The sequence below is a fragment of the Grus americana genome, chromosome 4, assembly GCF_028858705.1.
Source record: "Grus americana isolate bGruAme1 chromosome 4, bGruAme1.mat, whole genome shotgun sequence".
Taxonomy (NCBI): domain Eukaryota; kingdom Metazoa; phylum Chordata; class Aves; order Gruiformes; family Gruidae; genus Grus; species Grus americana.
In genome coordinates, this window is record NC_072855.1 from 43,598,034 (window position 1) to 43,624,638 (window position 26,605).

Genomic DNA, 26,605 nt, shown 5'->3' on the forward strand with positions numbered 1-26,605 from the left:
TTTGAGTCAGCTGTCCCTTGGTAAACCAAACTCCTGTGTATGTGACTCACAGCATGTGTTCTGCTTGAAGATAAGAAGGAATTTCCATTCCATTTCGTTTCCATTTTTTTCAAAGAACAAAGGGTTATGTGATTTAATACAGTTTTAAGATTTTTAAGAGTTGAGATTAATTTTCAACATCAAACTGACAACGTTTTTGGGAAAAATCCTTAACAGTTTTGCAAAAAATCCTTTAAACATGAGCAGAATACATGCCTAATTTCACCAAGGAAACAAAGAATGCATCCAAACAAGTGTACAACAGCAGTAAGAGCAAGCTTGCTCTCTCGTCCAAAAGGATAAAAAGAACACTGGGATACAGATGGTCTTACCTTCTCTTCTGAGGCAATTGTGAGTTTGTCACTGGATATAAGACTGCACACCTGCTCTACACCAAGATTAAGGTATTCTTCACTAAGTACGACATCAGAAAAGTGCTGTTCTGTTTGGAGGAAAAAAAGTACTCTAACATACAGTGCTAAGTGTGTCCTACAACTAGCATTAAAGCAGCAGAGGAAAAAAAATAGAGGAAAACAAGTCAATATGCATGCATATCTAGAAGCAATACTTTAACTTAAAACATTTTATATAGATTAAAGCTTGGTCTCACAGACAGCTTTTATATTTAAAGATTCTTTAAAATAATTGAAATATTAAACCACTACATTATACTAAAAGTAGCAATCACAGCATTTTAACATTTTCAGCATTGCTTCATCTCAGTACTTGTCCTTGACAATTACTTAAATCTTATTTTGCTAACTTTGTACACACAAATATGGCAAAAAAGATTCCGGAAAAAGAATATGCCCTCAATGCTGTTGGCAAACACGTTTTAAGCCTGCAGTTCAACATAACAATGGCTGATTCATTAGAACTAATTAGCAGTTTTGCAGTCTAATGTAGGTCAAATCAAACAACAGGTCTAGATTCTGTTGCATCTCTCAGAGCTTCTCCAACGTCATAGAATAGATCATAACTACACAGACAGAAGAATAGACTATTCCAGTTGGAAGAGACCTACAACGATCATCTAGTCCAACTGCCTGACCAGTTCAGGGCTGAAGAAAACCTAAAGCATGTTGTTAAGGGCATTGTCTGAATGCCTCAAACACTGACAGGCTTGGGGCATCAGCCACCTCTCTAGGAAGCCTGTTCCAGTGCTTGACCACCCTCTCGGTGAAGAAATGCTTCCCAATGTCCAGTCTGAACCTTTCCTGGTGCAGCTTTGAACCATTCCCACGGATCCTATCACTGGGTACCAGGGAGAGGAGCTCAGAACCTCCCTCTCCGCTTCCCCTCTTCGGGAAGCTGTAGAGAGCCATGAGGTCGCCCCTCAGCCTCCTTCTCTCCAAACTAGACAAGCCTAAAGTCCTCAGCTGCTCCTCATAGGACATGCCTGCCAGCCCTTCCACCAGCTCTGTTGCCCTTCTCTGGATGCACTGTCATAAAAATATTACATATCGCAATCTCTAGAAGATGTGCAATTTGTCCTCATTTTTTTTAATGCTGCAACCTAAAGTAAACAAACTTGACAAAATTCAATGTTTTCGTTGTAGAACTGGTCATTTTCTTTTAACATACGGCATGTTTCTTTATCAAGTTGTCGTTCAGTTATTCAGTTGTCTTCTCCCTTCCTTAAAATTGCTTTAAGCCATTCAGTTGCTTAAAAAGTAGCTCCATCTAGGTAAATGTTATTTTTTCCCCTCTTTAGCTATTCTTAACTGAAGTTTGAAGGAACAACTGTTGCTGGAAATTTAAGAATTCACTCAAAATTAGAATAAAAAGGTCATCAAACATATTCAAACTAAAGAACTTTTTTAAAGCCTTTTCTATCACTCCACCAGTGCTACTATAGTTAAGACTCCATGCTTGACAAACTGTCTTAAGCTTTTAAAAAAAATGTTGAAGAATGCCAAATGCTTCCAATCAAGAAGTCTAAATATTTCAGGTCAACTTTGCAGGGTACAACAGTTTGTTTGCACTGTATTAAAGATTAGAGCACGTAAAAAGATAAATCTAACACAGTATAATTCTTGTCCTTTATCTAGTTCGGCATCCTATTCCTTGAAACAGGCAGCACAAATTGCTTCAGACAAAAGTCCAAGAATATATATGAAAAGTGTGATAATAAAACCTCCTCCCATAAAGGTCTCATTATAATCATGAAAGTTTAGAGGTTGGTAGCCACAAGGATGATATTTTACCTTAACTACATTTCACTAAACAATGTTTTAGGTAGATACAGTCCCAGTCCCCTTGAACCCTGTTAAATTCTTGACTTTAATACCATCCTATAGTAATAATCCTACACTCTCATTGACCAAAAAGCGCTGCATCTAAACTTAGCACAGTTTACCATTAATCAGTTTTCAATTAATGTCCCCATGTTCTAATGATGAATACAATGATGGGGAAAGCCGTAACCTGTATACTCAAAATCACGCATTATTCTATATTCCTTCTTAGCCTTCATCTCTCTAAAGTAGACAGTCCTTGCTTTTTCACTCCCTCATTCTACCAGCCTTTCCGTTCACGCAATCGACTTCATTACAACTCCCTCCAATTCTGCAGCACACTCTTAAGATGGATGGGTGGTACCTTCTGCAGTATTTCAGCCAGAGGGAGAGAAAGGATAAGGAGAAATACTATCGATCTTTATAACACTGCAATTACTCTTCCACTTCTTACAAATCTTTATGTGTTTGCTTGTCAGACTACAAATATGTAGTTTCTTGAGCTGAGGTAGAATTTTCTGAGAGGTACATTTACTGTTGACTTTTACTATTTGCACATAGCAAAGAGAAATTGAAAAGGTAATTCACATAAATTAGTTTTATGGTAAACTCAAAATTTCAAATGACAGTGCCGCTAAACAGCATGCCTGACTGTACTCAGAAGCTGAATTAGGAAGCAAGCAGAGAGGGGAAGCAACACTCATCCAAATCTCAAACAAATCTGAGGTTCAGAAGCCTTGCTGTTTTTTCCCTTGAGGAAGCCGATCCAACAGTGGATCGCATCCAGCAGGATACACTTCATAAATTCGAAATACCCAGTTGATTTTATAGACTCTTATACAAAAGCCTTCTATTTTAAAAAAAAAGGTGATTTAGATTTATGACATGCTCCAGAAAGGAAGAGATGCAGCCTTTAACCAAAAGGGTGAAAGCTGAGAATTAAAAATTGAAAAGTAATACAATGAATGTGAGGGTGTCTTCATGCTAGGAAGAGAACTGTGGAAGAAAATTTGAAAAAACATAGATAGCATTTGAACAAAAAACTATCTTACTGGAAGTCAGCCTCTGTGCTTAAAGCATAAAATAAGGCATGGGGCCAAGTGAAGAAAGAAGAGTAGGTAAAAAGGAAAAATTAAAACAAACTACTCTGTCAATAGCTACAGGCTCAGGTTCTCAAGCAACACCTGGGAAAAAATCCTCAGCTGAATGAATTACAGAAAAAAGAGAAACAGGAGAGTAGATTGCTATCTAAAGTTTAGTCATCAAAAAAAGAGGTAAGGTGAAGTCACTTGTCTCTTAAGAACCAGATCTCTTGTTGTCACAGAGACCATCTTAACTGATTGATAGATAACCTTTTGGCAGAAGCCAATTGAAATTACAGCTAAATGGATTATTCAAAATAATTAGAAACTGAAAAAGAACAAGGAAATGCAAAAACACCAATTAAATCTGCCAATGGCAATTTATCTAGAGCTGTTCAAGTCAGATAGGCTTTATTTTATTATATAAAAATGATGCTTATGAAATTCAAACTTTTTTCTTCCATTTAACAAGAAGGATATTGGCATCTTTGAAATAATATGATTCACTTCTAAGAGTTCCAAAAATCCCACTTAGATCCTCTTTTCCCCACAATTATGAGAGAAAAAACAGTATTGGGGGTGTGCGTATTTTTTTGCCTTCTGGGTTAGGATTTTTATTATCCTATATTATTGCTCACATCCTGAAAGCTTCAATAATCTGTGGAGCTATTCACATCAAACATCATGAAACTTATGACATGATTAAATATTTCGTGCATCTGTCCCTTGCAAAATCTCAAATTAGCTTGGGTTTTATTTGTTTCATTAGATAACATACTACTTTCTTCATGAACATCTCCTAGATAAGCAAACAGATAAAACTATCTGGCTGGAAGTTTTCATGACAGTAAAAACACTTATTTTTTCCAAAGCAGAATTTTCCACACGATGTGCAACTTTGACAAATTTGTATTGGAATCTTGCCCCACTTCTTGCCACTTTACCCAGACATTGAAGCCAACTGGCTCCAGAGTCAGGCAGCCTGGAAACAAGCTGGCTAAGGAGCTGCAGAGGCTTGGCTCCCAAATTCCCACTTCCTAAGCAACTAGAATCCTACTTCTGTATTATCAAAACTAAAATTTGCCTTTTTTAAAAAAAAAATCCCTTCCATTTAAGACATTTCTAAAATATCTGTTCCAACTGCATATGAAAAAAAGATTTTCACATTTTCGCAACAGATAGAGACAGTTTCTGTCTGAATAGCTAATGACCTGTCCTTGTTTGCCCTGTACCAGAAGGATGGGGACTTCAGCTTCAGGGACAAACTTAAAGGACAAAAAGGAAGTTAACAACATGAAAGGAACTGGTAACAAAATGCTTGGAAGTACAATAAATGATGCCAGCGTGGAGAGCACAGGAAGATAATAGGAACTGAAAGTGTACTGCTTTTTGGTATTTTTCATGATGAGTCTGGAGCTGCATATTATACATGCACACAGCAGCAGTAAGCACTTACCTACCTCTTCTGCCCAAAAGGTGCATAGTCTTGCTGACCATAAGTCATTGACACTAACTTTATATTTTTCAATTACATAGGAAAGAAAGCTACATCTGAAATCCACACGGGACATTTTATGCTACAAACAGTTGTGGTAATTCACAAACACTATTTCACTCATATATATTCCTACAGTCAGACCTTCCTGGCTTAATTACCTTTACTAAATGGAATTAACAAGCACAGAAGCAAAGGACTGCTGAAGTTCCCTCAGATTAAAAACCTTTCAGAGAATCATGGTGGCCAGAAATAAAAGCCTGTAACCCATCTTCTCCTTTGTGTTTTTTTGTCAGTGTTTATTTCCATGTATGACATTGTTGAAGACTCCCTAAATTACTGTTCCATCATTAATAGGCTTCAGTCATTTTCTAACATTTCTCTAAGGTGTTCTAGCAGCTGATGACACTTAATATCCATTTCCAGAAATCTAACTTTTTGTACACTTTCAGAAATCTTCACCCAAAGGTCTTCCCAAAGCCATATTAACACGTATGAAAAACATGACCAGAGCTTATCAGTGTCAGAGGCTGCAGCTAGAAAAGGGGGAAAAAACCTTCATATTCCCTAAATCTTTTCATGACAGTAATCCAATGTATAGTAGTGTGTGAAACAAAATATCACAATGAAATTTAGGAAATTTCCTAAGTGTGTTTTGTCTTGTTTAGGCCAACTATTTCTATTCCACAAAACAGATGATGATTTTTTTATTTTTTTTTTTTAATAAACTAGATGGAGTGCCTGCATCTTTCAGATGTGATACAGCTACAAAACCAGCTAGAACCTTCCAGAAATGTAGCTTCTTTCTGAACTGATAACCCCTTTTTTAGAGCAATCAGAGCATGAGAGCTTGGAAAGATCTAAGCCTTACATTCACTTAAAAGAACAATGATGATTTCTCAAGCTGATGAAACAAAAATATTTAGCAAGAATTAGTTTTTATTGCTTCAATTCACAATATCACATTGTGATTTTTTTGGCTTAGGACAAAAGGTCTTTGCTAATGGCCTAACATAAGGCGCTGGTCAAGCAGGAACCCCAGCCTTATTACAGAGGGATAAACACAAGCTCTGTGCCAGCTGGAGAACCAGCAGAAGCTAAACATCACAGAATCTTTTTTTTTTTTTTTAAATCTGATTTACTTTTATGCTTAAATAACCGCTTTCAAGAACACCATGAAATTCATAGCAGCCAAGGTAACAGAAGCGTAGCAACAGACGTTGCTACTCAGAATAGAATCGTAAGAACGATTCTGCTAACTACATCCTTTCAATCTCATGCATGCGAATGTACACAAGAATAGTCTACAGAAGACATGCATGCTTCCAAGTCTAGTCAGGGCTCAAAATTTTGGACTCAGAGCACCAAAATCAAGAAAACTGTATCCCACAGTTAAGCACAACGCAGCAATCCTTGCTTCACAACACATGCTCAGATTCCCTATCAAAAGTTTCTTCAACGCCTCCTCAGCACGATGTTAAAAACCAAGGAGGTTTGCTGTGTAAAGCTGGTTTTCAAAAGGCACTTCTTCCACAGGTAATCCAATGTTTCCAAACCCCACACCGGCCTATGCGGTGAGTGGAAGTACATTATTCTTCTTTGGTGCTAAGAAATATGTCAAGGCCTAAGCACTGAGTAAGTGTGTCTCTAGCGCAAGACAACATACCCCTCTTCATTGAAAGACTTTATCAATCTATCTTCACATTGTACATAACAACAACTATAAAATGCACCATATTCTCAGGAAAAATTGTTATTCTGAGAACATCCTCTAAGACTCCCAGACTAAAACTGAGGATGGACTAGCAGCACTCAGGCCACATAGTCTTCGCAGGAATCCTCACACAAGGAAGATGAGAGGCCTCAACTATATACAGTCCTTGACACTGCAAGTGCAACAAGGCCCAGAGCAGGACTGCTTTCTGGAACATCACGAGAACAAGTAGCATCTCAGAAAATTTAATTGCAACAGAGGCTCATTCCAAGTAATCTGTATCAATTGTCCACTATTTTCAGATCTTTCCATAGGTGTCATAAATGCATATAAATGACTCTCTCAAATTACAGAAGTCTCAGACTGTGCTACAGAAGGACCAACCCCACCATAGGATTACGAAACTCCTATTTTAATGCAAGTTGGGTTTTCACTCCCACTGGAAGTTCTAAAGTTTGACTTTTCTAATAACTTCTGATCTACGTTGGCATTCATTTGGTTTTATGCCATCATTGGCTCTTAGCAGAAGTATCTTCCTGCCTGTTTTTCCTAAATATAAAATAGCAAGTGTAACAAAATAAAGATTGGGAGAAGTTAAACATCCAAATGCTTTTCATTTTCTCTAGCAGGGAAATATTTTCACTGCTTTTTCAATCTAATAATCCTCTTCTGTACTCATTCTAGTTTCTGGAGCCTTAATCCCAAAATGTCTGCTTCCTGGGAGTTCAGCTGTGTGTCGTACAAGGCCTAATTCTGAAATGGCACAGACACATATCTTTGGCTCAGACTTTTGAGAACATGTTTTCAGTTGTAAGGAACAGCCTTGACAAAGTACAAAGAGCTACATGAGATAAGAACATGAGGGGAAAGAAGTATGATGGCTGAGACACAGGCAGTAAGAAGCTTGAAAATTCAAGAGGAAAAACATTGACCTGAAAAGGTATAAAACTGTACAGAGCAAAAACAGGGAGTGGGCAGGCAGAAATCCAGCAAGACTGACCATCAGCCCATTCCAAGGAGAAACAAAGGCCAACTGTTCCTCCCTGGGTGCTTTGATTAGGAGTACTGAGCATGCCAGTGCTCAGCCTAGTAGCTTACAAGTCCCAGCTAGGAGCAACAAATAGCTTCCTTCTCCTTTCCACTTGTCTGCATCCTGCTTGCAGAGTCTCTCTGAGAACAGCAACGGATGCCTGAACAAAATGGCCCAGAGACAAGGGGGGGTTACAACTTGGACACAGTTCCTGTGCTCTCAAGCAAATATTGCACTCAAGGTCGTGCCAGGGCCTTAGACTTTCTACTTCTAGAAAGTAATCTACGTAAACATTAGCTTCAACTACTAAATGGAACAAAGATTGTTTAGAAGTAATTGAAGTAGTTTTGAAGTTACTAAGACACAGTCAGAATAGAAGTTGAATTTTAAATTATTTTTTCCAAAGTTAAGCAACCGATATATCAAAATGTGTTCCCTAAAACTTTAAATATCTGACCATTAACTCTAGTTAATAAATGTAAGCTTTGCTTCCTATTGCATAAAAAGTCAAATATATGATAGTTTTTGATGTTATATTACTCAAAGACAAAAATATTTAATTAAAATCTTTTGCATAATCGTCTAAATACAGTTATCACGAAGTCACTCATATACACATTAGAACTTTTTGAGTAAGGGATGCATTACAAAAGCTAGTACTTTCGAAAACAACCTGAATAGTTTGTTTTTTTAAAAAAAATTTACATATAAATAATTTAAATGCAATTTCATTGGATTAAAAACTTCTGAGCATGCTTGATTTGTATACCTCAGTTTCACACTGAAGACAACAACCAAGGATTCTAATGACAAACACCCGATCATATGAGTTTGCTGCATTTCTAGTTTTTTTCTGAAACATCCATTCTTGATAGAGATACTATAATCTCCTGGAAATGGATTAAAAAAAAAATCTATACTGGAAAACAGATTTTCTAGGAATTAAGGCAACTGAAAGCATTCATCAAAATCCTTCTTTTTATAAGGTCTAAAATTACTCAAGGCAATAAAAAAAAATCTATTATTTGGACCTAGACATACAAATTGAAACACTTAGTGCTCTATTTCAGTAAAATCTTCAGTTTTAACTCTGAACTAATTGTTAACAATGCTAATTGGTCACTGTACATTTTAGAAAAGTTATGAAAAGCAATAAAAATCGTATGGGTTTTTTCTGCAGCCTTATCAGGATATTTTGGTTTTAATTCTCTTTTCTGTATTGTTCCCGTGCTAAGCCTGACAGAGCACTACAGATTAAGGAAGGCAGCACAGACAGTGCAATGCAATGAAGTAGCTCGCACCCTGACTATGCAGAGCATATTCATCTCGAGAGTAAGAACAGAGTGTGCATTGCTTTAAATTTCACCACACAGATACAGCAAAAACACAGTAGGAGTTGAGCTGGCAGCTCATGGTTCAGGCCAGCAGGACTCCAAGAATACGATGACAAAAAGGGAAGCATAGATGAGTAAAGTGCTTTCTGGAGGAATCCGACGGAAATGGAAGGTGGTTTGATTACAAAGGAAAGAGGAAGTTAGTTCCGAGCACAAAAGTAGTAGAGAGATGTGAAATAAAAGATTCAAATGAGGGTAATTCTGCTGAACTGGAAAAGCCAAGGATGAGAGGTTGGAATTTGATCTGGGGGGGAAAAGGAATATTGCAAGAGTAGTAAAATTACCCTAGCAGACAGAGAGGAAGTTATGGCAGAAAGAGATTTATATTGCAGCAAAAGGGAAACATGATGTAGAGTAGATTTGGTAGTGAGGGAAGAAACAAAATAGAGGAATATGCGAGTAGTTGAGATAAAAAGGCGGAGGAGAGTTAAAGTTGTCAAGTTTACGAACCTGAATGACGGGGAGAACACTGAAGTCACCAGTGACAGAGGAAGACAGGGAGAAGGAAAAGATGTTTAGATGGAAAGCAATTCAGTTTTGCTGAACCTGAAGTAGAAATGAAACGTCCAAGAGACACTGAAAAGACAGGAAAAGATTGTGACTGGGCAGATAGTGCAACCTGCATGGAAAGAGGCATACCTGAGAGTCACTCTCAACCTCTGACAACTCGTGACTTCTGAATTTCCAAATACACTTGTCCTACTCTCTGAACATTCACTGCCAAAGCTCTAATCAAAATATACTACTTTGCTGGCTACTAAGTTAAACCCTATGAAGCAGCGGGGGAAGATTGTTCACTACAAAAAGCTTCTATTAAAAAGTAATGCCTCAGCGTAATGTCTTCCGGCTTGACTCAAACATCATGACCCCAAAGCACTCTATACACAAAAGAACAGTAACATCATTGCTACTTGAACAAATTAAAAGCCTTAGTTTTGGTTACAGTGTTATGCTACAAACCTACAAGCTTACACAATATTTTGTTTACTTTTTAGTAATCTATATTATGCAACCTTTCTTGGCATCAAGAGCAGTCAAAGAAGGTTTTAAAAATATTTAGTAATACTTTCTCTGAAACTACATGTATATCAATTTCCAACAGAAGAAAATGTATTTGGAATATAAAGGGAAAAAAGTATTTGTAGCCTTCACAGAATCATAGAAATGTAAGCTAGAAAGACCTTCAAATCATCTAGTTTTACACACAGATGTGATTTAAATCAATCAGAAGTTAGTCTAAGCAGGTTTTTTTTACAGCTGTCTAACAGTGGAGAGTCCATAACTTCCACAGACAGCTTGCCTGATCTGGTTTACTTTTACAGTTAGATTTTTTCCTTAATATATGAAACAACTTTAAAAAATACCTCACAATTTAAGCTGACTCATTCTCAGTCATTTTTACGCACAGAAAAATTTGCATTCCTTCTCATCCTCCTAGCCTTTTAGTTTCTTGACTGAAAGGACTCTTCTCTCGCTGTCTTTGTCATAGGTCAATCTGTTTTCTTAATATGTTCACATTAGACTTCCTTGGATTCACTTCAGCCTGTTTGCATCTGTCTTGAAGTTCACTTTAGCCTTTTTCCACCTGAGGCCTCACCAGCATCAAGAAAAAGGGAATATTTATTCTCCCTTGTCCCCCCATATAGCACTACTGTTACTTTACCACAGAATTAGAATTGCTTTTTCATTCGCAACAGCAAGCAAAACAAGAACCTAATTTTCAAAAACATCAAGACTTGACATGAGCCAGTTCTCTTAAAGACTGTGTTCTTCATATCTGTAAGATAACCATGACAATGCACTTTCAGTAATAAGATTAAGAATTCCATGAACACTTTTTTTTCAGGAAGAAATGAGAAACGAACCAATGGCAAGTGCTCTTTACAAGGAAAGGAGAAGTTTGTTGATTGAGCTATATGATTAGTTAGAATATGCACCTCTGTCTACTTTGTGTCAAGACAGACAAACGAAACTACAGGTAACCTTTACAGTAGGAAATTTCATGTCTTGGGCTAGATGAGTAGGATTTTCATAAAACAAGTTGATAACACAATACTCATGGCATATTTATTGCTTCTTAGCCAGTCCAGTACAGGGGATACAGATAGCCTACCCCATGCCCTTGTCTTCTTTCTTCCCCCGTGTACTTCTTACAGACTTTGGCTTGTGGCAGTTGCCAGAACTTTAATTCTTCTTTCCCGATTTTTCTCCCTTAAGTGACAGTGCAAAATTTTAAACAGCAAGCTAGCTTCTTTCTGGATTACAAATTGCTTGGACCCTGTACGGCCCTGATAGGCCATGAAGATGCTGCCCCTTTGTGCTTATTCTAACTATGCTCCAGCCAGGAAACTTTATTTCTCCTAAAGACATTCATATCGAATGTACTCTCTGTCAGAAGATACCTGTCTGCAATATCCTGGATAAAATTCGGTTTCCTTTGGGTGGGGCTGGGTGGACATGAAGCCCCTATGTGTGTATCCATGCACAAAAATATCAAGCCATACGCTATACTAATGATAACTTGCCTGCATATGTGTTGGCCTTATTCAAGAGATCTGAGCATGCATGCATGTCAGCAAAAGCACGAATCCCCAAGCAGTTGATAGGATGAAGCTGGGATTCCAAAAATTCACAGCAAGTCCTTTTCACATCCTGCAGTTGCAAGAGACCAGCTGCTGGGAGCAGTACCTGTAAGAAGTAACAGGCAGTTAATACCCTAATTCAAATAATTGTAAGCTTAGACAAGAGTATTCTCAATATTAAGAGTATTCTCAATATTAATACGGAAAACAAAATAATCCTTTAAGAAATAAAAGACTAAGAGAGGAAAATTGCAGCATTATGCAACTGAAGAACTTAAACCCCAACATTAATATGATTTTACCTCCCTGCAAATACCTTTTAAGATTTAAAATAACAAGCAAAATTTCTACCATCACGTTCACTGGGAAATCGTTTCATAGATTATAATTCTCACACTTTACAAACTTTTCCCAATATTCATTCACAAGTTCCCTTCTTACTGTTCCCAACACTCCATAATTACATCTCATTTCCAAACCTTCAGCACTAGATATTTCTTTAAATAAAAGTTTTCTAGACCATGATAGAATATGTAAATCTTGTTTGCATGCAAGCACTAGACACTGTACTATTTTTTAGCATCAATAATAAGCATCTTTATGCAACTGATTCCAGTAAGGACTCAATTCAGCTTCCAAAAAGAAACTGTGACCTTCTTGGATGAATGACAATTCAGGCATTTAAAAGCCTGAGCATGTAAAATATTCTATAAAATCTGTATCAATAAGGAATTAGCGTAAATGACATATTTGTCCTTCAACTTTCACAAAGCAAGCAAAAAGTAAGAGTTTAAAAACCTGTATAACATATTGTATTTGCTGAGTAAAACTTAAATATGAAATTGAGGTGAATTATAATTGTGCCTTTGAGCGAAATCTCATACCGCTATTTACAATTTCTTCTTCACAATATTTTCACTTTCTGTCCTTTGACATTTATTTTAATAAGAATTAATGAGAAGTGCAAAATTAATGTTAGCTTGCATCTTCAGTGGATGACAACAGGCAAGACTTTAACACTGAAGTCTTGCAACTGTTGACTTAGATATAGAGAAAACATATACCAAAGGGCTTCATCAATAATAAGCAAGCAAAAAATACACCAAAGACAATGGCTGCACTACTCTTGTTAATGCTTTTCATTTAAACAATTACTTGGATAGAATTAAAGAGAGTCAAAAAAAGAAGAAAACTGGAAGCATAAAAAGAGAGCTGGAAGAGCAGAGTAAAACAATTTAAAAATCTGTGTAACACTAACTACCTGAAAGCGGCAGAATATACTTCTACATAATTGCTCTTTGGAAGAAGTTTCAATCTTTATAATTGTCTGTAGAATCAAATAGATGCTTACAGAGATGATGGCAAATATCTACTTGGCTTCTAAAGAGCTACTCTTTAGACTTTTTTCTGGAAATAAAACTAACAATTATGACCCAAACTAAAACAAAAAGGACTTCAGGTGACACAAGCTTGTGAAGCTAATGTCTGCTTTAAACTTCTTTTTTTTTTTGGTCCCACTGTACTATTTATGGCTGTTCCTCCCCCTTCAGCCTGCCATACATGAAGCTTGCTTGAAAACCATCTTTCTATTCCTCAAGATATTAATCCCTAATTTGACACATTAATCCACTATAGCCTCTGTTTTACACATTTGGCTATCAACATAGACAGCAAAAAAAGAAGGATCATATATTTACAAAAGCTTGCTTTGAATATCAATTGTTAATGAAAGAAGTGAAGGAAAAACACAAACGCGATTGCACTGAGATACACAGACTGCTGCTAAGCTAAATAACTAAAACCTAGTTTAAATCTTAGATAATCCTTGAAAATATCAAGTAAGTCTAATAAAATAAATGGAGAAGATCTGTATGTAATAGGCACAAGTGTCAGATAAAGTCACACAATTCAAAACAAATTTAGTAAGCTTAAAGGTTACTAATGACAAAGTTAAAACAGTACAGTGAACTCATTTTAGCATGTTTATGAAAATGTGAAGATATTAGTAATAATTCATATTACTAGAACTACGGTATGATTAGTTATAACTGTGAGTGGATAACTCATTTGATAGTGAATTCTAGGATAAGAATTGAAATTACATATCAAAAATCAAGGCTAGAAATCCAACACAAGTATTTATTTACACAACTTGTCCAATGAAGCAAACATTTCACATCTGCTTACAACTTGAATAACTAATTCAAACACAGTCCTAGATAATTTTAGGCATGTTATTAGTATAGTTGAGCAAATAACTCTGAGAACAATCCTTTACTGCTGAAATGGATTCAGTAGAAAAAAATATGTAAAATCATTATCAAATCAGTGAATGAAATGGAAAGGTGAAATTTGAAAATGGTATGCAGAAAAGAATTTAAGATTTGTATGCACAGTCACACTGAAACACTCACTCATATGAACAGTAAAGCAATGTTACAAGAACTAGAAGATCACTCTTCATTATGGGAAATTTACATCAGCTCTTAAATCATTGTAATTGAGTTTGTAAAGTTACAGACTTCAATACATTTTAGTTATCAGACAATAAGACATTTAAATCTAAGTATATTTATGTGTATTCTGCTACTAAAAAGGAAAAGAGAGGCAAAATGCATCAAATTTATGCCACTGAAATTATACATTGGGCTTTGGTTACTAGGCAACGAGAGCTGGGATAACATCTAGCTATTTCCATTTGCACCTATAGAACTGTTAGCCTAGAAGCTGTAACAACCCGCGTTTAAAAATACAGTTTCATCGCAGGCACGTTCACTCTGCTGAAACCATTGGGAGGAGGGGGAACCAAAACCCACACTCATCTCAAACCCATTAAAAAACCCCACCCTATATTAAAACTGCAGTACAGATTAAGTTTAATTTTAATTGCTGCTGACTCCCAAACTGATAGGCTATAGCTCAGATTTATTTCCAAAAATAGCCAGTAGAGGGTACCCTAACTTTCCTTTAAAGATCAAAAATACTTTAATACGCATACCGCTTTGTACTGCAAGAAATGCGGAGGGGAAAAAAAATCTCCAATTGCTTATTCTATGAAAATGTATCCTCACCACAGCAGTGGCTGTTTTTATCATCAAAGAAACTGAACAGATTATTATTACAGATTGCAAGTAAGAAATTACATATTCTCTTTTTTGTGTCAAAGTTGTGGTGACGAATCTTGGAATGACTGCTACGTTTCCTAGAGCAGATCATTTAACCCTTACAAGTCTTTGAAGACTACTCCCTAGTTATCTCCTCCTGGTTCTCCTTCCTGAAGTGACACTCCTATTCCCAAAGCTGTGTGCACCTGCCATGCCAAATACACCTTTCCAACACTACTGAGACAAAAAGGACTGTGACCAGGCACAAGTATTCATTTTAAAATCCACCTGCAGGGTCACCTGCGTAGTCAGGAGGGATCCACTTAGGGCCCTAAACTTGGATGCTGTTTTCACTGGAGTAGATTCAAGCCCTTCAAAACAACTCAGCTAGATCATCAAGCCGTATTTGAGGCTGCTGCCCTCTCTTGTGGTCCTTCAGATACGTGCCAAGAGTATGTTGAGGGCTGAGGGTACTGATGCCTCCAGCTTTTCTCCTTTTTTTCCAGACAGCATCATGACTCTGTTCACCCTTGTCCAGCTGGACATGTTTACTCATGTGACCAAAACATATGCATATTGAGCAGCTGATACAGGCAGGCACCTCTCCAGTTACGTGTGACCCATCAGTTCACAAGGAACATGTTTACAACGGTCTCAGAGAGATAGAGCCTGTGTGACAGACCAACAAGCCCCTACAATGGAAAAAGGCTCAAAGATGAGCTCAGGGAAGAAATGTAAGGAATGAGTAACAAGTAGTGTAAAGAAAGCTGAACTCATTTCGACACAAGGAGGCCTGGAGGATAAACCTTGTTTTAGATATATGGCTGTACCAGAGAGTCATCAGGTTGTGTAAACAGCCTTCTCTGAGATAATTAGAAAGTGTAACGTCTTCCCCAGCTAGGCAGACCAGCGAGGGAAGGAGTGTACGTATGGCTTGGCCCAACACAAAGTATAAACGCTGACCAACCAACAGAAAGAACTCTGAAGAGAGCAACAGGTTTGAGCTGGCTTTATCTCACATATTCCTTCCTAGTGAATTGGGGATGCCCAACATCCTGACAGTGGGCATAGAGACCGGCAATGGGAATCACTTTTGCATGGTGATCCAAATGTATATTGCAATCGCTATATTTTGCTTGTGTTGTGATTTCAGTATATTGCTGTATATCTCTGCTAAATCAAAACATAGCATACATGTAGCACCAAGTATCTTCAAAGAAGTAAATTTTATACCCAACATTAAACTCCTCTCATGGACAATCTACAAGCAGCTGGTCAGAGAATCTGCCCTAGAGGAGCCTCCACACCAAACAAGGGAGTTCATCCTACCCAAAGGCTGCCAGATAAGTTAACAGGCATCCCTTCACAGTACATGCACTTCACTAAGTTCAGTACTACACTCCCCTTCACACGGCCCCTTGTTCCCACAAGTTGATTTCACTTCATGCAACACATAAGCTTTTAGTACCTGTCCTGCTAGTTGAGAATAGATGAACAAGTCCAGCAGAAGCAGCCACCAAGATGATCAGAGGGCTGGAGCATAGGATATTACAAGGAGAGGCTAAGAAAAACAAATTTGTTCAGCCATAAAAGAGAAGAGAAAGGGGAGATCTTACTAACGCCTACAACTATCTAATGGGAAGGTAGAGAAGACCGAGCCAGACTGTTCTTGAATCATAGAATGGTTTGGGTTGGAAGGGACCTCAAAGACCATCTAGTTCCAAGCCCCCTGCCATGGGCAGGGACGCCCTCCACTACACCAGGTTGCCCAAAGCCCCATCCAGCCTGGCCTTGAACACTTCCAGGGAGGGGGCTGCCACAACCTCTCTGGGCAACCTGTTCCAATGCCTCACTACCCTCACAGTAAAGAATTTCTTTCTAACATCTGATCTAAATCTACTCTCAGTTTACAAGATGCATAGCAGTGGGACAAGAGTGGACAGGCCCTTCAACCTGCTTTAACTGGACCTGCTTTTAAAAAGTTCAATTCCAAGTAAAATTTAAATTGATTAAAGCTTTCTGCCTGCTGATTTAAATCAATTTGATTCAGTAATTTTATATCAATCCATGCTATTATCTTTGCACTCCTCTTTGTACCGATAGATTCTCCTAGCCAGAACATATTGTGCTACCTGCAGTATGAAGATGCTTAAGGTAATATTTTCATCTCCACTATTTTTAAATTTCCTAGAAGTTCTTTAAGATTTCTGTCGTGAATTCTCACCCAAATTAAAATTGATAACCACCAACAATATCAGTACAATGCCAATAAGAAAATAATGAAAGAACCTACTGCAGGTTTTGGGAACAAGATTCCACAGCATAAACAAACCCAAAATTTCTCAGAACATAAAGTACTTTGCAAGCAAATAAGCCAATAAAAATCAAGGCAGTGTATGCCAAGAGAACTGAATAATGTGCTGTCTAAAATAGAAAAAATTTGTTTTTTTAATCACATGGACAGAAAAACAAATCTGTAACATTAGGAAAAAGACTAAGCTAAAGAAAGCAGATGTGTGAGAGTCCAAACACAGTAAAATGCAACACAGAAGCACACAGGAGAGCAAGTTACATCCTTGCTAATTGCAGACCTTCCATATTTTCAGTTACAACATTAAAATGAAATCAGTTTCACAGAGCAGTTATGTTAATGCCTGTCACAAATCTTGAGGAAATAGAGTTGAACAAAAATGTTTAACCCCTATTACTAAGGTTTAAATAACAATTTCAGCAAACTAAACTCCTTCACTTGCTGTTTATGCTATCACAGCATATGGAAGAAGGAAATGAAAATAATGGTCAAAGATCATCCAAATTATCTGATTTTTTTTTTATTCTCATCTACATGTATCTGTGCTGTAATTAAAATTGTGGTTTCTAACTGAAATGTAGTCTAAGTTCTAGTGAAATCATTCAGCACTGCATTGAAATTATGCTATTTGGGAGTATGCATACAAAACCACTGAAATAGATACAAACATTTTAACACTTGCATCTGTGGAATAAAATGTAGAAGTTCCAATTTTAGAAAATTCAACCCTGCTAGCATTTCTATATTAACAACACGTGCAAGCTAAGTGCACTGTTCCAGTGTTAAAATACACAAATAAGATGCTGCATTGGATTCAAAAATGTGCACGAGCTGCAAGTTCAGAACACCTGGTCTAGTGGAGGGTGTCCTTGCCCATGGCAGGGGGGCTGGAACTAGATGATCTTTAAGGTCCCTTCCAACCCAAACCATTCTATGATTCTATGTATCTTATAAAATATACCTTCTGGGTATCTTAACATCCTTGACTTTATAGGCTATCACACAGTGAAGACTTGGATGTATAAATTTATCCTTTAGCTTAATGAGCCCCATCCAATTAAAAATCAGGTGCAGGTGGCAGTTTTATAGTATCAGAGGAAGGAATCGGACTGCTAATCAAAATGAGGTCCTATTCCTTCACATTTCCTTAGTACTAGACACAAATTGGTAGATCACCATTTCAGGTGAAAAGAGGCAAACAATCATGATAATGTATTATTTTGAATGACTGACACAATCTACAAAATACTAAGCGTCTCCCAACATGGAGAGCAGCGTGACAGATTAAAATGGAGCATAGGGAAAAAGTAGTTGGCATACCTGCTTTTTAACCAGCATCATAATCTGGACTTAAGAGTCCACATCAGTAATTTATAGGAAGAAACGGATTTGCTCAAAAATTGACTTTAAAAGAGATACCACTTTAGAAGATTAGTCTGAATGAACTACTAATTATTAGTTAAAACATTTGAGGTGGATGTGGGGGTTTTTGTGGTTTTCTTGGATTTTTTGAAGGGGGTAGGTGTGGAGGTTGTGAGGTGGATTTTGGATGTGCTTAGGGGTTACTGAAGTGCAGAAACAAGATTCATGAAGCAAACAAATTAACACAGGGGTCATTTTAATCAAGTAATGCACTATAATTAATGGTGTCCATCTGGTCTACAAGGGAGAATCCTGCAATTTTATTTAGCTTGAGGGTTCTCCTACATCTTCTCTACCAGAAGAGTGCCCTAACCACCACATAACAGCGCATTTTGGCTTAAGCCTCCACACAAGAGAAAGGCTGATTTTCTATTCTGATGGTTATTTTTGTTAACAGTGATGCACTTAGCCTCTCATATCCTCTTCTTCTGTTAAAAGATACTAGAAATAGAACTGAAACATTTTCTCACTTGGAGTGAAACATTCTTGAACCTAAAGTATTTTTAGTTAGAATTTTAGTTTTTTCTTTCAGTGAAAAAAATCGTACACATTTTGATTTGTTAGAAATAGGGGTTTTGATTTGAAGTTTGGTCACTGAACTTCAGTATATGTACAGTAAGTCATCTAAAATGAAAGGTCAGAATCATTCATCATACTGTAATTCAGTGCTTAAAAGATTATACAGCTGCATAAAAATATCTTCATATTTTCTTAGGGACAGAATTTAAACAAGACTAACTAGAGTCTGAACAAAGTCACTGGCTGCTGATACTCTGTCATTCAGAAACTGGACAATTTATTCTTCAGCTATGGGAAATGAAGTGCTAGCCAGTCAAACAATATACAAAGCCCCCCTGCAGAAGGATTAGAAGAAGCTGAAGAAATTAAGTAGGCAGGATAACATAACTCGCACTATGTGGTCTTCGATCTTTCTGTAAAGGCTGACCCACATAAAGAATTGCTGTATCAACTGATGCTTTTAAGCTAGTGTGCTTCAGCTATAAGATTTACCCATAACATCTCACACCTTCAGTACCAGACCACCCTCAGTCTCAGACCCCACTGACAGATACACTGGGCTTGGTTATATCAAAGATTACTATGACAGAAATATTTTTACATATTCCCTAAAACTAAAGACATAAAATGTTGACAAAAGAATCAAAATGTTCACATGCTATGTTCCCTAAAGAATACAAGACAGCTTTGGGGGAGAGCACTGAGAAAGGAATTGTTTGTTGGGTTTTTTCCTATGTTACAGACTGACTGACTTGTAACAAACAAGGCTTGTTCTCCTAGTATAACTGCATATTTGCTCGCAATCTTAAAGAGAGGGATTGAAACATAGCTTGCAAAACCCTCAAGCCTGTGCTGGAAACAAATAGCAGCATAAATGGGAAAGCAGATTGTGAACCTCTGCTTTCTCTATTATCCCTTTCTCTGGTACAGAAGATGGGGCCATACTACTGGGTTTTATATTAATACAAACCCAAGAACTAAGGACAACAGAAATAGCATGAAGTAGAAATGCTTTGTGAGTGTGGTGCTTATCTTCAATATAAAAATTGTGTCAAGATTAACATCTAACGTGCAATAAATGGCCCTTCAGTGGACTCAAAAGATGTTTGATTACCCTGAGCTTTTAGCATTACAGTTATGTTTTTATATTTTATTGAGATAATCTTTCACTTATCATTCAGTTTCCTACAGCAGACCATATTTATATTCTCCTAGAAACATCGCAGGGGAATACCTCCTCAAAAAAAAATTAGGCTTGGTGACAAATGTCATAATCACTTTAACCTAGATGATGTGCTTATAAAACTCAGGTATGTAGGAACAGAATTCCCACAAACAGCATCTCTAGCCTCCCTTTTGAAATTTTTTTTCAGATGAAGGTTTAATGCATATGTTTCATGATTTAAAGCAAGACCAATGTCCAGAAAACAAATATTTTCAAGAAAGCCTTTATTCAGCTTCCAGAAATTTCACCTTATGTGTAGCAACATACTGCTGAACCTACTTGCAAGTGACAGAGGTCAAGCATGCAGTCTCTTCTTTAAGTGGCTTAATTTACTCATAATAAGCACCTTAAAATTTACAGGCAGGTGGACAGACACACATGCTTTCATTTGCATAGAACGCTTCAGAAATGAGCAAATGACCTCTGTGCTTTAAGTTGGCAAGGGCTGACTTTCAGGTTTTGCCACAGGTAGCTTTATGGTCACACACAGAAATAGATACAGGGATGCCTACGGTAAAGGTCATAGCTGAGACAAAAGTAGCTGCTTTCATCCGACTTGACAGAGAAGAGTCTCTAACACAGCCTAGCAGCATGATGATTTTAAAGATCACAGACTCAGAAAAGCTGCACAAGCTGTTCAGTCTGAGAAGGCAGTTTATATACAAAAGTTCTTATTCATTAATGTCTAGTTAAAGGGCAACCACATCCTAGCAAGGCAGGTTGAAGGCACCAGGTTTTAGAATCAGAAAACTTGTGATCTCAGTCCTGATTACTTCTGACCTACCCATGGTGGTCATACCTCTGTTTCCCTTTTTTCCTCCTTCCCCCCTGCCCCCGAGTCTATTCAAGTCTGTAAATTCTTTTGGGCCACGCCATACTTATAGCTTGTTGTTATAATACCTCTCATAACAGAATCCCAATCCTACTGGCTTATAAAACAGTCAAAAATATTTTCCAGGCTAGCCTAGGACTTTACAGGTTTTTTAGCAAAATGTATGTTCAAATAATGGGTAAAAATCCCTGTCTTCTAAAAAGAAAAAAATCAATGCATCTGTCCCTAGTCAACTGCTTGAAAAAAATAATCTCCAAGTTTCCTTCTGCATGCTCTTCCGTTAGCATATTCTTCCTACCCTATTTTTAGAAGGCCAACACCCTTCTGGTGTAGAAGCTGAAGCACTTCTGATCAGTCGCGAGACCAACTTTAAATCACATTAATAATGAAAATACAGGCATAACTATATATTAGACCAAAATCTATTCATTCCAGGTAGTCTAGGAACACCTATCTTCATCTACTATCAGAGAAAGGTGCATGAAACCTCATAGTCTGGAGTAAATTAGCCACAGAGAACATTTCCTTGAAATGTAAGGAATAGCTTGCTCAAAGCATAAGGATACATCTTACCTTTTAGAACAGCATTTCCAGTTAGTTAAAACCAAACTTCACTTGAGAAAAAATTGGCAGCATCCAGTGTTTCGCAAGTGAATAAATGTAAGGGCTGCAGTGGGACAGGAGCCTGCTCTTCCAGGTTTGAAAGGGGACAGTAGAAGATTGTGGTGGTGTCTCTAGTTCTGGTTGGTGGGTCAGGGAAGCAGACTTCTTTTAAGAGGAGGAGAGGGGTAGAAGATAAAGAGGAAGAAATTGCAAAAATTTTGCCCTTCTTAGAACTGTTTTTGTCTAGCTCTGCTGCAACCAGCCAGGGATCTCCTCCACACTCTCAGCCACACTGGATGAAAGTTTGGCGGCTGGCTCGAGACAAAATCTGTTATGCCTTCCTCTCTTCCTCAATATGTGGTTAAACCCAATATTTCCTGAAATGAAGCTTCACAGCACTGCTTTGCTTCCATCAGCACCATCCCTTCCTCTGTCTTTCCCCCCTTCCAAGGAAAAGGGGAAGAGGAAACCTAGGATGGAGGAAAGTAGAACAGGTGAACTCAGCTCAGTCCTGGACCTCATATGCTCTCACCTAATTAGGAAGCTAAACCTTATGGGGTGAAGATACCAGCTTTGAAACAGTCTACCTAATGCTAATCCAAGGTTCAGAGGTAATAATTTCCAAACCAACCAGTGCAGCTAGAAAAGCACACTGCTCATCATCTCATCCTAGGCAGCTCCTCTCATGCACTTTGCAGCAACAGGCTCTATTCATTAGGCACTGTTTAAGCGTAACAACAACAATACGTATGCACATGTAGGTTTTTGTGCACCCCTCTCTCTAGGTACCCAAAGGAAAAGCTTATTAGCTTTCAGCATAAGTAAATAACTTGCTTTTTGACTCCTAAAAAGGGTATGTGGAGTCTTTGAAACAAACAGATATTGGAGGAAAAATAGAGTTCTTGTTAGTCATCTCTCAGTCAATCTAAAAAAGGCCTGAATTCTCTCCCTCTCAAATGATAGCTTTTCCATGCCTTTAACAGCCTTAAGCCTTTCCCCAAAGCATGCTATTCCTATCGTATTTTAGACCATCCAGCAGAGTGTTACAGGTGAGAACACAGATTTATACAGTACAGATGCTGCTGTGCCTTGTTTTCCTTTTTTTTTTTTCCACTCCTTTTTAAAGCCACTATTTCACAATGAGCAGAAGTTTTTCTAAGGTGACTACAATATGTTATTCTATTTTAGGAAAAGTTGTTAATGTAAAACATAGCAATACGTAGGAGTAATTCAAATTTTTCTTTTCGTGCATTACTTTACACTTTCCAACATTAAATTTGGTCTGCAATCATGCTAGCCCGACATCTAGCTTAGCTAGAAAGCAGTGAAATTTTCTATTTTTGTCTGGTCTTGAAAAAAAAAATCCTTAAACCAGTTTATCACCTACATCTTTTGCTACCTACTTTTCAAAACTAAAGAAAATGCATCCTTCTTTTGAAGCTTGTGACACATTACAACCATTTTGATACAGTGAAAAACAACTATTTATTTCTATTTGTTCCTCTGCTCGCTAGGGATTTTTGATCTATTTATTGCTCATCATGTGACAATTTAGGAGGGACTATAACTAACTTGACTTTCAAAAGCCTTTGATGCGGTTATTTCTGGACCACTCACTCAAAGAATTACAGGAGCTTTTTTCACAACTCATAAGTAGAATTCCAAAACATACAGAAAGTTTGAACTTCCCTTATGTTACCTGACACTAACAAAACAATAATCCTTGGTAGTCTCTCTAATGCTCAGGATCACTACTGACATTGTACTAGTGTACTAAAATGTGAGCTGCAACTACAAGGAAGAGCCAGCTAGAGAATATAACATTTTTATACAGTCTCAGCCACCTCACTTTGAAACTTTCTTCTCTGGGGATATGCAAGGATTATTTTTTACATATATGTCTATAAAACCCTTTTTGCCCTAGTGATCTGGTATTCATTTGCTTCAGTGCCTCATCTTTTGACCTTTTCTCTAATCTTATCCTTGATCTGTAAGAGGATGCATCTTGCACCATCCATTGGCGTAACCGGGACTTTCTACCTTAATTAGTTTTTTGGCACCTTGCTCATGCGTGGCTCTGGCAGCCTACACGGCTCTCCTAAATCACTCATTAAAGAAACAATATGCAGGAAATGAACAGCTGTTATATTTAGAGCTGCAGTGCTGAGTAAAAGTGTTTTATTCTTTTTATCATTTAAATTAAACATGCCTGTTTAAATCCCCCGGTGACTTCCCATTCACCTCCCACAGTAATCAGAATCACATGCTTCTGAAGTGCAGGATTACAGATCAGTATCTCTTCTATAATGTACTCCTGCCTCAACCTCACTTCTGTCTCACCCCATCACCTCCTCCATGAGTTTCTGATTCATTCCTTGGCTCTTGCTTAGACCATGCTGACACAGCCAAGCTACAAGCCTCTTCACCGCCTTTGCCCAGAAGTGTCTCTTCCAAATAAGCAGAAACAAGTGGTTTTTACCCCCCTTCAAAACATCTTCTGAAGGAACAAAGATTTTGAGATAGGGAAAAATCTGTGATTCAGTCTGTAAGACCTCAGTCTCTCTCCAGAAGAGCTTCAAGACTCTCTGCCTCCCACACACACTGGCATTTGATAGAGCAAGACGGCTTTTTACAGCCTCAGGACAGTTTTCATTCACTCCTCATACCTTTTGAGCCACATTTTAGATTCATCTTTCTCTCTTGTGCACATTCTTGGTTCTGTTTCTCCCTTAGGTACTTCTCTTGAGCAACTACAAGCTGGTGTACAATAGCTCAAATTTCCATTCAGGTGTCTTTTCATTCTTAGAAGGCTCAGACCCTTCTGCCTACCCAATTTTCTTTATGAACAAAGTTCTGGGATCTCCCATTCAGCAAGACCACAGCAAAAAAAGATGTTATAAAAATATTAATTGGCTGGAAAATGCCAGCAAAATGTGAATAAAGCATCACTTGGAGGACACAGAAAAATAGCAGCAAGGTATCTTCAGAAAAGGAAAAAAAACCAGCAGGAATGTGAAAACATTAATACCTCAGGAAAAAGTAGTTGCCATATCTGTGCAACACCTGCTTCTCCTGGTTCTGATGGTCCTGCCACCATTTTTCTCTCTGCCTTAACCAAAGCTACAGCTGTACAGAAACAGCAGTTGCCTTCTCTACAAACTCCTTTTGCTAGCTGCCTCCTTGAACTTCACCCTACCTTCTATAACCAAGGTGAGATAATAATAAAGAATTATATCCCTAAATGAAGAAGTATGAATTGTATTTATTCAGCTTGTTTAAAACACAATTTGGGAAGGTCTGCTCTAGGTCTAGCACCACAATGCAAAAGAAGGTGTTGAACGGACATGTCCAAGAGACCTTTTAGGAAGACAGTCCAGCTCAAGATAGAATTGAGACAACAGCTGAGTGTTTCTGTCTGCATTGACCTGCGTGGCTGCGTGTACGTGATGGCGTACGTGCCTACTGCAAATAAACAGTCAGCCTCACTACCAGCTGGAGCTTGGGGACACAGAATTGCAGCCACCTTGCCGTTATCAGCCTACCAGATTCGGCAACTCCTAACACTTTCCTCATGTTAAGCACGCAGTGTGATTTCCTTCTGTCTCATGTCACCAAGTAAGCCAAATTAGAAAAAGAATTTTTTTTTAGTAGGGCAGCCAGGTGTGAGGTTCTAGAATATACCTTCAACCGAAACAAAACCCCCAGTTTTTCAGTCTTAAGAAAAAGAAACATAGAAAGGGGAGCAACAATATAGTAACCATAACTACTCTGCAGTGAACATAATATTGCACCCCAAAACCCAGGCAGTTTCTACTTTGCACATACATAATAGCTAAAGTCATAAAAGATATGCTATGGAAAAAAAAGTATATATGTAGGAAAAAAATACATGCTACTCAATACACATTTAAAAACTGACAGCAAAATTTTAAGTTTCCCCACAAAATTGTATGCTTAGTGTTTTGGTCAGCAGCTCTTTTATGTGGAACTTACTCATTTAAAGTGCAAATTAATGAAGCTTGTATTGGTAATAAAATTTGCCTGTAGAAAGATCACACTCTTCCCTTCCCTCCTACACTCGCTCTCCTGACAGGCAGGCATGTATAAGCAAATGAAGAATGCATAGTAGGATTATTTCACTGGAAAAATTAGATCATTTACTGTTGCCTGACATGTCTTACGGTGCATATAAATTCAAGAAGTGTGCCACTGCCTCTCCTCCAGCTAAGCCAAATATTAGTTGTGCCCTCATGTTATTAAAATCCTCAAAGTTGTTGTCACAAATAAAAAAAAAAGGGGGGGGAGGGTCAAAAGAGGTAACCAGATGGTTGCTTGAGGCCTAATGTACAAAATATGTACAATAGCAAAACACAGCGGTACTTCACTGCTACTCTTTCAGCACACAGTCAAACAGTATAAGGCTGTTTAGTCTAACACTAAATTCCTGCCCAGTAAGACTTAAACGTGTTTCTACGAGTAGGGTTTGTAATGAAACTCATGTCAGCTTGGATTTAAGTACCTCTCTGCAGTGTCAGCAAGCCCTTAATCTTATTAAAACTGTGGTGGCATAAAAGAAGTGAAAGTTTGGATTATCATATAAAGAGTGGTTTCAACATATATCAGGATTAACTGATGTTTTTTAATTTGGTTTTAATCATTAAGTCATTACGATGAGGCAGTTTTAGAAAACATTTAAAATTTAATGACTCTGGATATGACCTCAGAATTTGCAAGAACTTCCAGAATTTAGTAGCCATGATGGAGACAAGCAGAAAGACCAAAAGCTTGTTTATTTTTACAGCTCTGAGATGATCCAATAAAGAACTCAATGTCCTCCTAAACCTGTAATAATATCCGTGTCAGAGAAATAAGATCACCAACCACTGATAGCTTTTGGCACTCAATAGCTCTATTACATAAAACACTTTTTGTAAAGAAAAATGCTTTCAAGAATTAGTACAGTTGCTTGAAACCTACTAGCAAAGAAAAAAAAGAAAAAAACCCACACCACTGTAT

The 26,605-nt window shown here is 37.7% G+C and overlaps 1 protein-coding gene across 5 annotated transcripts in view; it reads right to left on the reverse strand.

Annotated features, from left to right (window-relative positions):
* KLHL2 (kelch like family member 2) overlaps window positions 1-26,605 on the reverse strand; it is a 60,817-nt gene that overhangs the window by 12,738 nt on the left and 21,474 nt on the right. For all 5 annotated transcript variants that reach the window (XM_054823997.1, XM_054823996.1, XM_054823995.1 and 2 more), the window contains exons 5-6: window positions 11,517-11,679; window positions 372-481 (exon numbers count right to left, since the gene is read on the reverse strand). In XM_054823997.1, coding sequence (XP_054679972.1) covers window positions 372-481; window positions 11,517-11,679 — 273 coding nt within the window. The remainder of the gene's footprint in view (window positions 1-371; window positions 482-11,516; window positions 11,680-26,605) is intronic.